Source organism: Dicentrarchus labrax, unplaced genomic scaffold (genome assembly GCF_905237075.1).
Source record: "Dicentrarchus labrax unplaced genomic scaffold, dlabrax2021, whole genome shotgun sequence".
NCBI lineage: Eukaryota > Metazoa > Chordata > Actinopteri > Moronidae > Dicentrarchus > Dicentrarchus labrax.
Window position 1 is genome coordinate 27,735,368 of NW_026136707.1, and position 16,887 is coordinate 27,752,254.

General features: G+C 41.1%; 2 protein-coding genes across 3 annotated transcripts in view; both read left to right on the plus strand.

The window, feature by feature from the left end:
* The window catches only part of LOC127367359 (transforming growth factor beta-2 proprotein-like), a 42,947-nt gene that overhangs the window by 24,898 nt on the left and 1,162 nt on the right, over positions 1–16,887 (plus strand). The window contains exons 3-7 of the mRNA XM_051407120.1: positions 5,250–5,413; positions 11,001–11,133; positions 11,224–11,334; positions 13,031–13,211; positions 15,114–15,267. Coding sequence (XP_051263080.1) covers positions 5,250–5,413; positions 11,001–11,133; positions 11,224–11,334; positions 13,031–13,211; positions 15,114–15,267 — 743 coding nt within the window. The remainder of the gene's footprint in view (positions 1–5,249; positions 5,414–11,000; positions 11,134–11,223; positions 11,335–13,030; positions 13,212–15,113; positions 15,268–16,887) is intronic.
* LOC127367458 (transforming growth factor beta-2 proprotein-like) overlaps positions 1–16,887 on the plus strand; it is a 46,605-nt gene that overhangs the window by 24,581 nt on the left and 5,137 nt on the right. Inside the window, exons 2-6 of one of the 2 annotated variants that reach the window (XM_051407335.1) lie at positions 5,250–5,413; positions 11,001–11,133; positions 11,224–11,321; positions 13,031–13,211; positions 15,114–15,267. In XM_051407335.1, coding sequence (XP_051263295.1) covers positions 5,250–5,413; positions 11,001–11,133; positions 11,224–11,321; positions 13,031–13,211; positions 15,114–15,267 — 730 coding nt within the window. Of the gene's footprint in view, positions 1–5,249; positions 5,414–11,000; positions 11,134–11,223; positions 11,335–13,030; positions 13,212–15,113; positions 15,268–16,887 lie in introns of both variants that reach the window. The other variant, XM_051407333.1, reaches the window with a different exon arrangement.

Genomic DNA, 16,887 nt, shown 5'->3' on the forward strand with positions numbered 1-16,887 from the left:
AGTATTCACAGAGACCCAACAGTTCCCACCATGAGCAAGCGCTTGGCGACGGCGGCAAGGAAAAATTTCCTTTTAAGAGGCAGAAACCTCAGACAGACCCAGACTCTAGGTGGGTGGTCGTCTGCCTCGACCAGTTGAGGTGAGAGAGAGAGAGAGAGAGAGAGAGAGAGAGAATGACAATACTGCTATCTGGTCAAAGATACAGCCTTTAAAAAAGAAGATTTGTACCTTCTACCATAGCAAATGGCCTCTCTGACACTGTTGTAAACTGGATGGTAAATGGATCGGTACTTGTATAGCACCTCTGTAGTCTTTCGACTGTCATTCATGCACATTTAGACACAGATGACAATTGGGAGCGATTTTGACAGTTATTTGTATGTATAACAGTATGTTTCTGTGTTTTACTGGCGGTAAGAACAAATCTCCCTCTGGGACAGTAAAATCTAAATTCAGCGATGAAAGCGAAAAACATCAAATAACGGTCCAAGGCATGTAATGGGCTCTATTTGTGAATGTCCATGAGGTGTGTGTGCTTGCATGTGTGTCTCTACATCTCTCATCTCTCATCTTATCTTATCCGGGATCGGGTCGCGGGGGCAGCAAGTCCAGCAGAGGACCCCAAACTTCCCTTTCCCTGGCCACATCGGCAAACTCTGACTGGGGCATCCCGGGGGGGGGTTGCCAGGCCAGTGTTAAGATATCTCTCCACCTGGTCCTCAGTCTGCCCCGTGGCCTCCTGTGTGTCTACATGGCCCGTCTCAATGCGCCCAGTGTTGTGTTGTAGCACAGTGGTCCATTCATGAGGCTCTGAAGCAGTTTGTCTAAACAGTTCACCTTCAGCTGGTCCTCCAGGAGCTGGAAGTGTGACTTTCTCTGTTGACGAATGGGAAGGAAATGAGAAAGAGCACCGTTAGTCTTGGCTCGTCTGCCTCAGCTGCTCACACTGCATACTGTTTAATGCTGGCAACTGATCAGCACCGGAAGGAGCAAAGGGATTAAAAACATGATGATGAGTGCTTGTTAGATCAAAGAATTGCTTTAGAATTCATTCAGCTCACCAGCTTTCCATAGAGTAGTAAGTTTATTTTTTGGTCAGATTTTGTGCTGAGGGTCTAGAATCTCCATGTCCAGCTGTTTCTCGCTGTTAGCACAGACTTCAGTCTGTACTTTTAGTATTTAGTAATTTTTGTTCCTGGTAGCAATGTCACTTCTCCAAAGCTGGGCAGTCAGACTTGTGATAGAGTGGTCTGCCCAGGGTGTTCCCTACCTATCATACAATGTGTGGACGGATTAGTGCTGCAACTAATGATTATTATGGATTAATCAATGAATGATTTAAATGTCATAAAATAGTGACAAATGTCTATTCCAATTTCAAAAATTACGTCTTTAAATGTCTTGTTTTGTCCTAAACCCAAAGACATTCTGTTAAAGATTATATAAAACAGAAAAAAAAATCTTAATTCTTAACATTTGAGAGGCTGGAAACAGCATTTTCTACTGTTTTTGCATGAAAAATTACTTTAAAGATTAATCGTTTATCAAAATAGTTGTTGATATTTTCCTGTCAACTACTAACTAATCATTGCTCATTCTTCCTTAACAGGTTAAATTATAAGGATAGATAGAGAGAGAGGTAGACTCTCTGGAGACAGCCATGTTGAAACACAGCAGCAGCAGCAGCAGAGGTATTTCACAGGTGGTTGTGAGAGTTGGCTGGACAAATAATCAGAAGCTGCAACAGACACTGAATCCCTGTATGCTTCATCCTTCTGCTGCAGTGTGTTCCTGCTGTCTAGTCCCTTACATAGATACTGTAACTTTTTCTCATCAAGCTAATAAAAAGGTTTCCCACTGGATTGTCCAGTTAGAATGTGAATTCTACCCACATTTGACCCATTCACAGACTGCAGCATGTAGGTGTTAGAAGACCTGGATATTTTCTAGCAATATGGCTGCCCTTAGGTTTGTACATGGCTTGCACAGTGTCAAGTCATAAGCGAATAAGTCGGTGCAGGCACCTGACCAACAACTTTGATTACAACATTCAATCACCAAATTTCACTGAGGATAAATCTCCACAAATCCAATAAAAGAAAACAGATCTTGTCTCATAATGATCAGATTTAGACTTTTTCATCTGTACCAGCAGCAGTAATGTTTATTGCTCTCTGCTGCTGTAGTTACAGTGCAAACAGGAACTGCTTGTGGGTAATGAAGAACCACTTGCATTTTTGCCAAAATTTAAATAAATACTGGCTCAAAAAATAAACAGCAGCATAAATAGTTTTAAGTGTAATATTTTTTTTATACATTTGTTAAGGTTAATCCTCAGTAACCTAATTCAGTCTTTATCCATCCTTCCAACCACCTCCTTATTTGTCGCTTTTTACGTTATCTCTTTATCATGATGCGGATAGGTTACATAGGAGTAACATTCTGTCACCGAACTGACTCTAGTGCATAGGGCAACATTAAACTAATTGTTTACATCACCAAAGAACCAAAGCATCTCAAACAGACTCTAAAGGTTACCTTGTGGAACTAGGTAAGAACTATCTAAAATGACAAAAAACATCTTTGGGAAAAAATTATTTGACTTGTACTTTGATTTTTTTTGTTTGGCCCCTTTGCTAACATGGAGGCAGCAGGCTTTGTGTCCATACTGCAGTCAGCCACCAGGGGGCAATCCAGATGTTTTGGCTTCACTTTGGAGAGTTGTCATGTCGTCCCTCTATGTCGATGGTAGCAAAAGCTGTCTAGCTAGCTAAATGTCAAGAGTGCAGCAGCTTTGTTGCAGACCACTACCAGGTTAGCACTGATGGTTTATGTGATGAATGACGTTTTGATTGGCAGGCAAGGAGAAAGATGGGTATGGCATATAAGATTTTGATATCCCTGATGTCCCCACGGGCCCCCACTTTGAAAAACACTGCCCTGCCCTAGAGGGCACATTTTGTCTACTGGAAAGGCTGCCTAAAAGACACTTTATCTGTTTTTATTCCACTGGCTGGGCACCCTAGCGGGAAGTTGTTTTCTATTCCATTCTTTGGGGAAAACACTGTGCCAGTCTGTCTTTTACTAGGTCCCTTCAATATTATGGTTATTATTCAGAAACAACACTACCAAAGCAATATACAAAAATGGCAACTATATCAAAAAAATCTGTGAAAAAAATGTGTGTTTCCTGTCTCCCTGCCTGCTCTGTCAGCTGGTCCTAGTCCATGTGCTTTCTTGGTTGCTGTGGTTGTATATTCTCTCTAAACAAACCACAGTGTCTCGCTAATCCCAGGCTTCTGCCTTACGTTACAGCCATCAATTTAAGACCTCCGGGCCTCCTAATTCACCGTGCTGTGGGACACTGTCAAACACTCCTCCACCACACACATGGTTTCCAGTATTACACTGTACGTGTGTGTGTGTTCTGCAGCATCTGTCAGACATGGCAACACATATGGCTGTCAGTGCTGCACGTGTCACCTCGGTACTGTGTAAGCGTCTGTCAAACACTTCCACACACATGGTTCTAAGTAGTATATGAGGGGGATTGTGCTGCTGCTACTGTGCATGGTTGCTGTCGTACTAAAGGGAGTGTGTGTTTTGGGTGTCAGGGTTCCACTGATATAGATTTTAAAAGTCTGATGACTGTAGAAATATAAAGTAGGATGGAAACTGATCCTTAAAGTCATTCCATTTAAAAATGTAATTCTTTGTGTTCCTACAGTGTGATGTCTGACCTCCACTGTGCAGAATGATGTGGTAAATGGACCTGTACTTGTATAGCGCCTTTCTAGTCTTCCGACCACTCAAAGCGCTTTTACACTATATGGCACATTCACCCTTTCACACACATTCACTAAGTGATGGCATAGTCGAACAGAAGCTAACTCATTCATACACATTCACACACTGATGCACAGCATCAGGAGCAATTCGGGGTTCAGTATCAACCTTCCGATTAATGGACGACCCGCTCCGCCTCTGAGCCACATGTATGTGCAGAGTTTGACACTAGAAGGATGTTTTCACATTCATCTGCTGAAAGTGCAAAGTTTCTCTGTGCTCATTGAAAATCTAGATAAATTAAATCTAGAGAACAAGATTTGTAGGCCAAGCCATCTCTACTCTACAGTACTTTGTTTTAATATTGTTTGCTTCTGTGATTTGGATATTGCACATTTTAATAATTTGATTAATTGTGCAGCCCTAACTAAATACCATAGAGTATGTGTGTCTGTGCACCGATCCAAGAGGGTTTAACTTAAACCTAAAAATCGTATTGGATTTTCTCTAGAGATCACAAATAGATTTATATATCAAGATCTGTTAATTTGTCATATGATGTGGCTCTGGAGGACCCTTTTCTTGATAACGATGTCATCATGGTGGCTGTGGCTCAGAGGCAGGGCGGGTCATCCACTAATCGGAAGGTTGTTGGTTTGATCCCCGGCTCCTCCCGCCACGTGTCGAAGTATCCTTGAGCAAGATACTGAACCCCAAATTGCTCCTGATGCCGTGCGTCGGTGTATGAATGTGTATGAATACGTTAGATTCTGTTTGATGGACTTTGCCATCGCTGAGTGAATGTGTGTGAAAGGGTGAATGTGGCACGTAGTGTAAAAGCACTTTGAGTGGCCGGAAGACTAGAAAGGTGCTATACAAGTACAGGTCCATTCACCATAACCATCTGGGTTATCTTGGCTTAAGTTTAAAAATACATTTTTAACAGAAAGCCTCAGATTGGAGTTCTGGATTTGAAACATGTGTACCGTGCATAAACAGTCTAATAAAAAAATTTGCAAAGAGTTGCATTATGGGAAATGTATGATTCAGCGTTTTTGGAGTTTGACCCATGCTAGAGATTACAATCCAAGATACAGTATGTCGGCCACTGATGCTTTCATTTTGACAGTTCTTACTATAATCTGTCTCTTGTGAGTCTCCTTGTTTCTGGAACACAAAGTAGGATGAAAGTACATAACCTCAGTTCTCTGTATCACATTCATACATCTGCAGGTGTGCTTAGAGTTTAGACAGTTACTCACTCTCACTCTTTAGTTCTCTTACACATTGTCTGTGGTCAAAGCTGTGAGGTCCAGATCTTTAATTCTTGTCATTTATGCCCTCTTCAGTCTAGACAAGAGAATCAACTAAATGCTTCAATGTCAAAGTGAGTCTTTCCACAGTCTCTTTCCCCTCTCTTTGTTATACACCCTCACTCAGCCATTCTGTCTCCTTTTTTGTAGATGTCATCTCTCCTACACACTTCAACCCTTACTTCAGGAGGCTGACATTTGATGTGTCCTCCATGGAGAAGAATGCCTCCAACCTGGTGAAGGCTGAGCTCAGGATCTTCCGTCTTCAAAACCCTGGGGCCCGAGTGTCTGAGCAGCGCATTGAGCTCTACCAGGTACACACACTTTCCTCTGGACTGACATCGGTAGCTGTCAGGGTTCCCTACAAATGATTCAAGAGCTAGTTTTTTATTCAGGCTTCAGTTACTTTTTTTTAACATCATAACATCTGTTTAAACAGATGATATGAAAAACCTTTGTGATATATGCACCCGGTTCATTTAAAGTCCATATGGAATGAAAAAAAGCCTTTTTTTTTTAAATTACAAAAAATATTACATCCCCAGTCATATTGTACCCCTATTTAACAATGTATGCAAAAAATGTACAAATCAATTTCTTTGTACTTTTATATCGAAACATGTACACATGTACTTGATTACTACTGTATGTAGAGATGGATTCTTATAGAGTAAAGCTATACTAAATGTGCTCACTCACTCACAGGATCAAGCTCCAATACATTGTTTGCAGTCCCGTGAATCGTGTCATGTGTGAATAAATTAGTTTCTGTTTGTGATGAACCTTTACCTTCAGTGTATGAATGTGAAGGTGCTATATAAGTACAATCCATTTACCATTTACCATGAGATCTGAAATTGGCAGGTAATTTTTCAACTGGGGCCAGAAACCTATTTCCGTAACATATTGTCACAATGACATTTGTGAGTAAAAGGTTTCACCAATTCAGTGTCTGACCATCAGTAAAATATGGCCACAATCTACCCTTCTGTTCCTGAATTAAACATGTTTTTCCAGGACATTATGATGTCACAGTAAAGCTGACCTTTGACCTTTTGCGTAAAAATGTAAGTGATGACATCTTTACGTCGTTGGTACATCGTTATATCCCATTAAACAACTGTGTGACATTTTGTCATAATTTCAGCATTCATTATTGTGTTATGACCAAAAGTTATGGCTGGACCATGTTTTTTGAGGTCACAGTGACCTTTGACCACTAAAACCGATAACAGTTCATCCTAGAGTCCAAGCGGATATTAGTTCCAAATTTGAAGAAACTCCCTCGAGGCATTCTTGAGATATCGTGTTCACAAGAATAGGACGGACGTAAGGACAATCCAAAAACATAATGCCTCCAGCTACAACTATCACCAGCATGGTGGTATAAAACCTAAAAAAACTGTAATTTCAGGAATAACAACTATTGCAAGTTCTAAACTTAATGGTAATATTCACAAGGGTCCGGGGATCACTGTTTCTAACACAGTAAAGTATTAAAGTTAGTGATTTGACCCTAAAGTCACCCCTGGCTGGCTGTCTGTCAGCCTGTCTACACCAGCTAGTTCCCATGCTATGTTTACATCCAGACAAGGAGATGACAGCTGGCCTAAACACAGCTCCAAACAGGGAGATTTTCTCACGCAAACACAGCGCCTGTAAATGTGTGAGGGAGGAAGGGACGAGCCGGTACAAAGAGGGAGACCTGATAACATCCACCTCGTACATCACACACAGACACACACACACACACACACACACACACACACACACACACACACAGACTTATTTATGTCTATACATAGCTAAACTTAACACCTCATCTAGAAATGTTTGAAAATATTTCTGCCTCTGATGTGGAGTTTGGACTTGTAATAAATATCCTGTAGATGCTTCTATAGATCATACATTAAAATTAGTGCTGTCAAACTATTAAAATATTTAATCGCGATTAATCACATTCATGTCATAGTTAACTCGCAATTAATCGCAATTAATCGCACATTTTTATCTATTCTAAATGTCCCTTGATTTCTTTTTGTCCCATTGTTTTTTCTCATTTTAATGCTCTTATCAACATGGAAAAGTGGATCGGCTTGCTTTGTGCAAATGTTGTTTTTATTGAAAAATCATCCATTGTCGCCTGGCTTTGACGAGGGGGCGGAGAATTCGCATCAGCTGTGTGCTCGGCCATCAAGTGGTATTTCAGACTGGACGTGCTGCGATGATAGCTCAGTTAACAACGACAAAACACACAGATCACTTTGGTCTTGTCAATGGAACCATTTGGCAACTTTTTAAAAGTAAACTTTCCATTCAGAATATTATTGGCATCCATTTCGGCGTCTCACACTCGCCATCCACTCAAAACGTAACGTCTACTACTCCTAAAGTGTGTGCGGCGTGCCTGTTGTTTTGTTTCCGGTCTAGCTAGATCCGGTGTGGTGTTTTTCTAACGTTACTAGTTGTTGCAACAGCATGTGAAAAAAACTACAAAGTGTGCTAGGCCAAAAAGAACTTTAATCTCGTGCTAAAAAAATGTACGCGGTTAAAATGGGTTTGTGTTAACGCCATTAATAACGCGTTTAACTGACAGCACTAATTAAAATGACTGCAGAATCAGAATCAGAACGTGGCAATAAACCTGAGGGTTGGGGTTAGGGCATACAATGTGCAATACTTGTATGCATTCAAAACAAGGCTGATTATACACACCTTTACAGAATCAGAGAGTAATGCTTAAAAATGATATTAAAGAAAGCACCTTTATTTTGCTCTTGATTGTTTTTAGATGGTTAGTTAACTTTATATACCTAAAGTAATTTATGACTGAGACCTGGGAACAAAATACACAAATGGAACATGACAAGTCATCAAACCCACTCGCAAGACTTTTCAGTCCCTTCAGGATTTTGCAGACTTTTTTTTACGTAACAGGTAGCCTGCTAAGCCATTTAATTTCTGATAAAGGAATATATAACACATTGTTGTTCTCATCCACTGTCTGCCTGCATTTAGTTAATTTGTGCCCGTCCCCTTCACACTATGTTTTTGCAGCAGGTACCCAGCCAGGTGCAGAACTCTTACCTAAAATGCCTGCTGTTGCTTACTAAGAAGTTTTTCTTTTGCAATTAAATTGTGTGAGAAAGGGAACATAGCAAAAACAGCTGCAAAAAAGCAACTTGTTCCAGTGAGAATAAAATCACTTTGGTGGGTAAATATGAGACATTCCGGTTGCACATGTCTGCATGGTCTGCATCTTCACAACTAGAAACAAGGGAGTTGGTGACGTATGACGTATGGAGATGAACAAATGCACTGAAAATATAATCCAAGAAAAAAGTTAACTTTCTTCTCAAACAGCATCGGAATTAATCTCCCTCCACATTTTATAGCCTTCAAACAACATAATGCAAATTTGTAATATGCTTTAGCATATCTCAATCCTGTAAAGATATTTTACTTTTGGAGCTAGTTGATTCATTTAAATGCTTAAAGCATTGTTTTTTGTGTTCCTTCTTGTTAGGATAGTTAGGAAGTCAATCCTGGTCCAGTATGCGACTTGTACAGTGTGATGTTGAAACTTGAAGCCACCAGTGCACATCCTCTGAGAATGGACTTTACAGTGAAGTAAGAGACATCTTGTGTAAAACTTCAGAAATTAACAACATTTGCATCAGAGATTCAGGAAGCAGGAAGTTTTACAATAGGGAATACATTACCGAAGTGAGTTTTTTTGTACAGTAATCAGTGAAGTCTGGCCCCCAGAAACACTCCGTTAGAAACCCATGCTGTTGCTAGCTAGCTAACTTTTAGCTCTGTTTCGGATTTCGAAAATATAAATATAGAGAACATTTTTGTAATTTTTTTTGCATAAATAGTTAAATAGGTTTGCGAAGGACTTCACTTCTTCCCCGGAGTTCTTGTGCTTTCTCGTCTCGCATGGATCCTGGTGGAGCCTCCTGCCATGGTCCTGCTTGACTGCCATTGCCAATACTGTTGTTGCTGTGCACCTGTCTGTCTGTCTGTCTCTCTGTCTCTCGCTCTCTCTCTCTCTGCCTCTCTCTCTCTCTCTCTCTCTCTCTCTCTCTCTCTCTCTCTACCCCAACTGGTCGAGACAGATGACCACCCACCTAGAGCCGGAGGATCTGTCCTAGGTTTCTGCCTTTTAACAGGCAGTTTTTCCTTGCCCTTGTCGCCAAGTGCTTGCTCATGGTGGTACTGTTGGGTCTCTGTAATTAATGTTATAAAGAGTTCGGTCTAGACCTGCTCTATTTGAAAAGTGTCCTGAGATAACTTCTGTTATGAATTGGCGCTATACAAATAAAATTGAATTGAAATTGAAGGACTGAGGATTTAGAGGTGAAGCTTTTAATTTAAAATTTTTTTTTTTTTAATTTAATCTGGAATTTAATGCATTTCTATGCTCCTGTTAATATATAATGTAATATATTAACTCATCATGCCTTGTCTTTAGTAAAACACACTTATGTGTTATGTGTTTTTATCGGCCCAGAATTTCCACATACTTGTGGAAACACCATTAAACCTTAACACCTTAAAATGTCCATCAGTATTAGGAGAAATGTGCCTCGGTTCAACTTTTAAAACCCCTTTTGCTTTGCTTTTTAAAATATAAAACTTTTTTTCCAACTTTATTTATAATTGGAGTAAAAAGACACCATGATCAGATGAGTAGGGTTATGGTGTAGGGTTAGGTTTTAAGGCGTCTAGTCATTTAGATTGAATTTTGAATGGGATTTTCTTACTTCTGGAACACAACTTGGACCATAGTTGTGTTTACAGAGTGACAGTCACCCAAAGGGGTCAAACAGTACAATCGACCAAAGAATTATAAAATCTCTTTGTACCCCTCAACCCACCACATTATAAAACTCTTTTATCGCCAACTTCTCCATCCATACTGTTTGTGTCTGAGCTTCAGTGTCTCCTCTCTCAGGCTTCCCATACCAGCCCTAACAGGAGATTTCAGTAAAAGCAGCAGGAATAGTGTTTTACACATTAGGCAGAGATGAGCCAACATAAACACATGGTTCTGAAGGACAGCAGAATAACAGAGGTCTGTCCAGCATCTGGTTACACTCTCACTGCTCCTCCCAGACCTGGCCAATCAATCAGAGAGAAAAGAGCAGGCTGCTAGACCTCAACTAACACCTCAACCAACTGTCCTCCAAAGCTACTGTGGCTGCTTGTGTGTCTTGATGTATTGTGTACTATGTGATGCAGTGCATGTGTTTGCTAAGCCATAGAATCTGGTTGAAATATTATTCAGGCTTTATTCAGAAGCACAATTGAACATGAAAAACGATAATATTATTAGGTTAATCAAATCAGAGCCGCTAGCACCCCTAGCTCCAGACATGTGACTGAAGTCATTTGGTCCAAGTCTCAAGCGATTCACAAGTCCTTTTTTCTTGGACAAGTCAAGTCAAGTCACAGGTTATGTTAAGTCAAGTCAAGATACTGTAGTCTTACATGCAGTATCCGGCCTTGAAAAAGAGGCCATGTGTAAAAGTTTTGTAAGACATTCATGGCTCCTAGACGATGTATCCTAATGACTTTGATGATCCCCTTTTCATCGATCTAGCACTGGAGTTTTCATCCAGCAACCTAAGCAACCTTAACAAAGTAGTTTAGTTGCCTAACCCTAATCAAACCTTAACCCAGAGGTGGCAGATAAGAAAACACTCATATGAGTCAATTTGGAAGCGAATTACAAATAAACCATTTTGTTTTCAGGGTCAGAGGACTTGCTGAACTGAGACTTCTACAATACCCCAAAAGAAACCTATAGCAGTATCTTTATATAGTCATTTTAGATAAATTCCCCTTAGATATTATTTCTGGTTCACAACTGACATGCCTCTGTTTTTTCTACAGATTTTAGGACACAAAGACCTGACATCCCCAACACAGCGGTATATTGACAGCAAAGTGGTACGAACACAAACAGAGGGAGAGTGGCTGTCCTTTGATGTGACGGAAGCAGTGAGCGAATGGCTGAACCACAGAGGTGAGTTCACATTCCTCCCATCACTGTAGCACATTCCTCAACACTTATTGCATGAGTTACATTGTCACCTTGACTCTTGTCTCTCCACAGACAGAAACAGTGGATTCAAGATCAGCCTGCACTGCCCATGCTGCACTTTCGTACCATCAAATAACTACATTATTCCCAACAAGAGTGAGGAGCTGGAGGCACGGTTTGCAGGTTATTTCAATCAAATGTCTGGTGTTATATTTTGTTATTGTCAACAAATCCTATGAAAAGACCAAAACCAACAATGTGTTAGTTCATCTCTCAATACTTTCTGACTTTCCTACCACCTTTTTCTATCCTACTGCAGTGATTGAGCAACATGTACATTTTCCATTAATATCAGTGAGGTGTACAAATCTCATAGTTATAGGCACCTGCTCACATTCGTTGGCTGGACTTGATGACAGGGTGGGACTTATGTGTGGCCGGGAGCACTGACTGAAAACTCAGCAGGAGAATGGCCTTCCACCTCTGCCCCCATGTTCGAATGCTTACTAAACGCACAAGTGCCCATCTTGGTAGATAAACATGATAAATTGCCCTTTAGGGTGCCCTTCCATTGGAAAAAAAATTGATAAAGTGCCCTTCTAGTGGAGGAAACATGATAAAGGGCCCTGTAGGATGCCCTTTCAGTGGAGAAAAACATTGTAAAGTACCCTTTTGGGCGCAACCCTAACCCTGACTAAGCTGTTTCACAAAAGTACCACTTTCTGACTGGTGCGCATTTAACCCCCCGCCCTAAAACCCTTTGAGCCACCACAGCATGCTTTCAACACCATAAATAGACGTCTGATGGGGTACAACTTTAAAAAACTCATAAATATATAGTAGCTTTGACTGGTGAATAAACTACAATGTGTGTGTGCTGTAGTGTCGGACCTGTGTGTGTGTGTGTGTGTGTGTGTGTGTGTGTGTGTGTGTGTATTCATGGTAATGAAGGAACATGTCACCTAGCCTCAGTGTGGTTCGTTGATGTGTTTTTAATAGTTTTTGGACAATAAGGGAGCTCTGTGGCACAGAGGACGAAGATATATCAGGCCTTGATACACATACAGTACTTGTTAGTAGATACATTCATTGTTGGTTTTGGTCTGCACATGAAATTTGTTGATATATTAATTACAGGTATATATTTAATTGTTTTGTAATAACAGGTGTATTGGGGTTAGATCTTCAACAGAACCTGAAATTATCATTTAAAAACTGCCTTTTTCTTTCTATCCAAGAGTTTCAAAAATGGTAGCAATGATGCTCAAAACAAAACTGAAATATTTGAACAAATATTAGATGCATTTCCAGACATACTTGGGTCACAGAGGATATATTCTAATTATCCTAATTTGAGATCCCCTGACTTAACATCTAACACCACCATTAATTTACCTGTTAGCTGTATCTGTAATATCTGTAACTGTTGGATCGATTGCCATCCCATTTAGTACAAATCTTTAAGATCTCTAGAGGATAGATCTTAATGACTTTTCATAAACCATCATCAGGTCAAAACTAATGACATCAGCCTTAACTGTACTGTGTGTTTACTGCTAATTAGCAATTCAGCCAAGTCCATTATTTATATTATAGCTGAACATTCATCATTGTCAACTTGTTATCAGGCTGATGCTAACAAAGTAATGGGGGGGCGAACAGCTTGCATACTGTAGAGGGATAACATTGCACCCTCTTGGACAGTCTCTCCTTGAAGGCATTCATGATGTGGGCACTGTTCGACAAACTGACAGGCATTTCAAGAATATGAATGCCTTTAGTTTGCATACTTTTATAAAGGTGATCAGATTTTGTTTTCAAATGTCAATTAACACACATACTTGCATGCAGCCTATTGATCACTCTGTTATGTTTCCAGGTATTGATGACAGCTTCATCCATGGCGGTGACCTTAAGGTTTTTAAGAAGCGGCGGCACAGTGCTCGAGCCCCACACCTTCTCCTCATGCTGCTGCCTTCATACCGGCTGGAGTCCCAGTCCCAGTCCCCGCACAAGAACCATCGATCCAAGAGAGCCCTGGATGCTGCCTACTGCTCTAGGTAATAACCCGACATTCACAGTCTCACTGCGTAATTCCACCAACCACTGCCCTTCCAGACACTGCTTGTGATTCCACCAGAAGAATTTCAGTAGTGTCCCAGCAGCGGCTCCCTGCTCTGCTACACAGAGAATATGTGGCTAGTCTATTTTCGACAGAAGCCATGTCAAGCACACAGGAACAGCATAGAGAATCTAGTCAATTTTTAAAATAAAACATCCTGTGCAGACTCCCAATCATAAAAACAGACAAAAGAAACTTCACAGCCTACTTGGCCATGGTAGAAGCACAGAAATCAATGAAAACTATTTATGTGTTATTCATGCATGAAGGTGAATCATCAGGGATCACTAAAGATACCAACATGCATATTACACTACACCAAGTGTTGCAGGTGGCGCAATATCCTAAACTTCATTGACTTTAACTAAGCCTCACAGGACTGTTTTGCTATTTGACCTGTATTGTATAGTAGCCTATATTGTGAGGTTTTGACATGTGGAGGTTTGATACGGTCATTAGCTGATTGTTATATATCCGATGTGACAGTAAGCAATTAGGCTGTTGCAGCTATGAATGTTTCTTAAAAAAGTGAGCTCCTCAAAAGCCATGCTACAGTTAGCATACTGGTCAACGTCACAGACCTGTGACCAATGGAATCAAGGAGTGGGTCTTATCACACACCTGATGAAAGATGTCCAGTGACAGTGATTACTGTATGAGCTGTACTCCATGGCAACAGGACACATTCTGTGTCTATAGGCATAAAACTCTCCATGGGAAGCCACTGTACTGAAATCCGTCTGTGCATTAAGAAGTGACAGAGTGAGGCAGGCTTCAATGCCGAGTAAAATCTTCCCACACAAACCTGAAAAAAATCTGGTCAGGAATCAAATCTATTTTAGCTGCAGTCACATAGGAATGTCCATCATATTAGAGGTAAACATCATTAAGATAATTGTTGAGATCTGGCGACAGAAATGATCACTTGAGTACTTGACAGGTCCCAACAAAATCAGGTTAGAGTCAGGTTTGTGGTGTACAGCTTCAGGCTTGTCTGGTTTGGTTATTTTTACATTATTATATTATATGTTACATTATTTTGTGCCTCTTAAAAAGAAAAATGAATACTCTGTCAGACTGCTACTTAAGTGTCTCGACGACATAAAGGCCTGGATAGCTCTGAACTTTTTAAATTTCAATGATAAAAAGACGGAAGTGATGGTTTTTGGTGGCACCACTGGGACCCCCCCTGTAGATCTGGGTTCCTTGGCCCAGTATAGTAAACCTAGCATCACAAACCTAGGGGTTAAGGTGGACCCTGAGCTTAAGTTTGACAGTCAGATCAAGGCTGTTGTCAAATCAAGCTTTTTCCATTTGAGGCAGCTGGCCAAAATAAAGCCAATTCTATCAAGGCAGCACTTTGAGACGGTAATCCACGCCTTTGTTACCACTCGGCTGGATTACTGTAATGCACTGTATGTGGGGGTTAGTGGGTCCTCCATCGCCCGTCTCCAGATGGTACAGAATGCTGCTGCACGTCTTTTAACTGGCACATGTAAACATGAGCACATTTCCCCCATTTTAGCCTCACTCCACTGGCTGCCTATTCAATTTAGGATCCATTTTAAAATTCTTTTATTTTAAAAGAAATTATTTCGCTGAATGGTCTTGCCCCGCCCTACCTCTCTGAGCTTCTACACCCCTACATACCCGTCCGCTCTCTCAGGTCAGATGATCAGCTGCTCCTGAGTGTGCCCTAAAACTAAGCGGAAGCTCAGAGGGGACCGTGCATTTGCTGTGTCTGCTCCTCCTTATTAAGAAATGGTTTCTTTCTTTCTCTAACTGTGCCCATCATTTTCTACTGCACCACAGTTCACCTTCCCCCTTTGTCTTTTTGTAGAAACGTTCAGGACAACTGCTGCTTACGCTCACTCTACATCGATTTTAAGAAGGACCTGGGCTGGAGGTGGATCCATGAGCCAAAGGGCTATGAGGCCAACTTCTGTGCTGGGGCCTGTCCGTATCTGTGGAGCGCTGACACACAGCATTCCAAGGTAGTGTATGAGGGACAGGGTCAAAGGTTAAACAAACTGTGGGGCAGTTGTGGCTCAGAGGAAGAGCAGGTCGTCCACTAATTGGAAGGTTGTTGGTTCGATCCCCAGCCCCTCCTGCCACCTGTCAAAGCATCTTTGAGCAAGATACTGAACCCCAAATTGATCCCGATCACTGAGTGAATGTGTGTGAAAGGGCAAATGTGGCATGTAGTGTAAAATATATATACAAGTACAGGTCCATTTACCATCTAGTGAGGGCAGTAACTTGAGCATTTTATCCTACTTTACTTTGTCATGTGTATGACTGGTGTGTGTATCTGCAGCTAATATCGGACACTGTTCAAACCAACTAGCCCAAGTTTAAGAAAAAACTTGAAAAGTCTATTATATTGACTGCTGACTTCTCAGCCCTCTTAACTGACCGACAGGTGCTGCAACTGCTAGGTTAAAAACAAGGCTTACCTACTTTCAGTCAGGACCACTTTTGTCGAAAGAACTTTTATTCCAAAGCAGAATGTTATATTTGGTGGTACGGCTCTGTTCTCGGACCTCCCTGCCCTTCCACATGCAGACATGGAAAAGTTTAAGACAAGGAGAACGGCAGCAGAGACCCCCCCAGGGTACAGAACAGAGCAAGCATCAATGGCAATCAGAAAATGACATTGATTAATTAGATACAACATAAAAGGAGGAGCTGGGGTGGAGGTGGGTGCAAAAGGCTTGTAGAGGAAGCAGCAGAGATAGGCAGGCTAAAGCAGCTTAAATAAGGCGCCATGCATGATGTTTGCCAATTGGATGCTCGAGGGAATCAGCTGAGCTGTCAGCTGACTGTGTATGGTTTCCAATAGGAAGCTTAAGAGGAATCAGCTGAGCCATCAGCAGATGTGTGTTTATGATTAGCTGTGATCATCTGATATAGCTGAGCTGAGCTTGACTTTCAACTGGGACAAGCAGGCTCCGAAATAAATAACATTTTCTATATACATAATCATTTTTAAACATACAATATGGATACATACATTAGAACAATGACAAAAGAAGTTTACTTACGTTGTGAAGTAGCGTGGAATCATGGGAGTTGTTGTCTTCACCACCACTGCAATCATTGCAGTCAGCTTCTCCCTGTTAGGATTCCTTCAGTGTTCATGGTTCAGGAGGTTTCTACCGGGAGCTAGGGTGGCCATTCGTCCAGCTTTAGGCCGGACAGTCCGGCTTTTAAATGCCCTGTCCGGCTGCAGGCGCAGCTTTAAGCTGGACACTCATTTGTCCTCCTTTTGAGAAAATAACTAAAAAGGTCCGCCTTTTGACACATTACCTTGTTAGTTTAATACTTATTGGCTAAAAATGTGTGTCAAAATAAATAATTTCATTTTCGTGTGGTGACCTATCAACACATGGCTAATTTTAATATTCAAATGAGCCATGTGTTGATTAGATCACCACAGTTGCTACCACCAGGCTGTCAATCAAGCTCTCAGCCACAGAGAACGTAACATTAGCTTCGGTTGTTGGACTGAAATTCTGAAAATGCTCATACTCATACGTAAAGGCACAGCCTAGGTAAAGCCAATACATCTGAAACAGAAGGTGCTGCATTTTTTTCCCCCTTTATCTATCCAG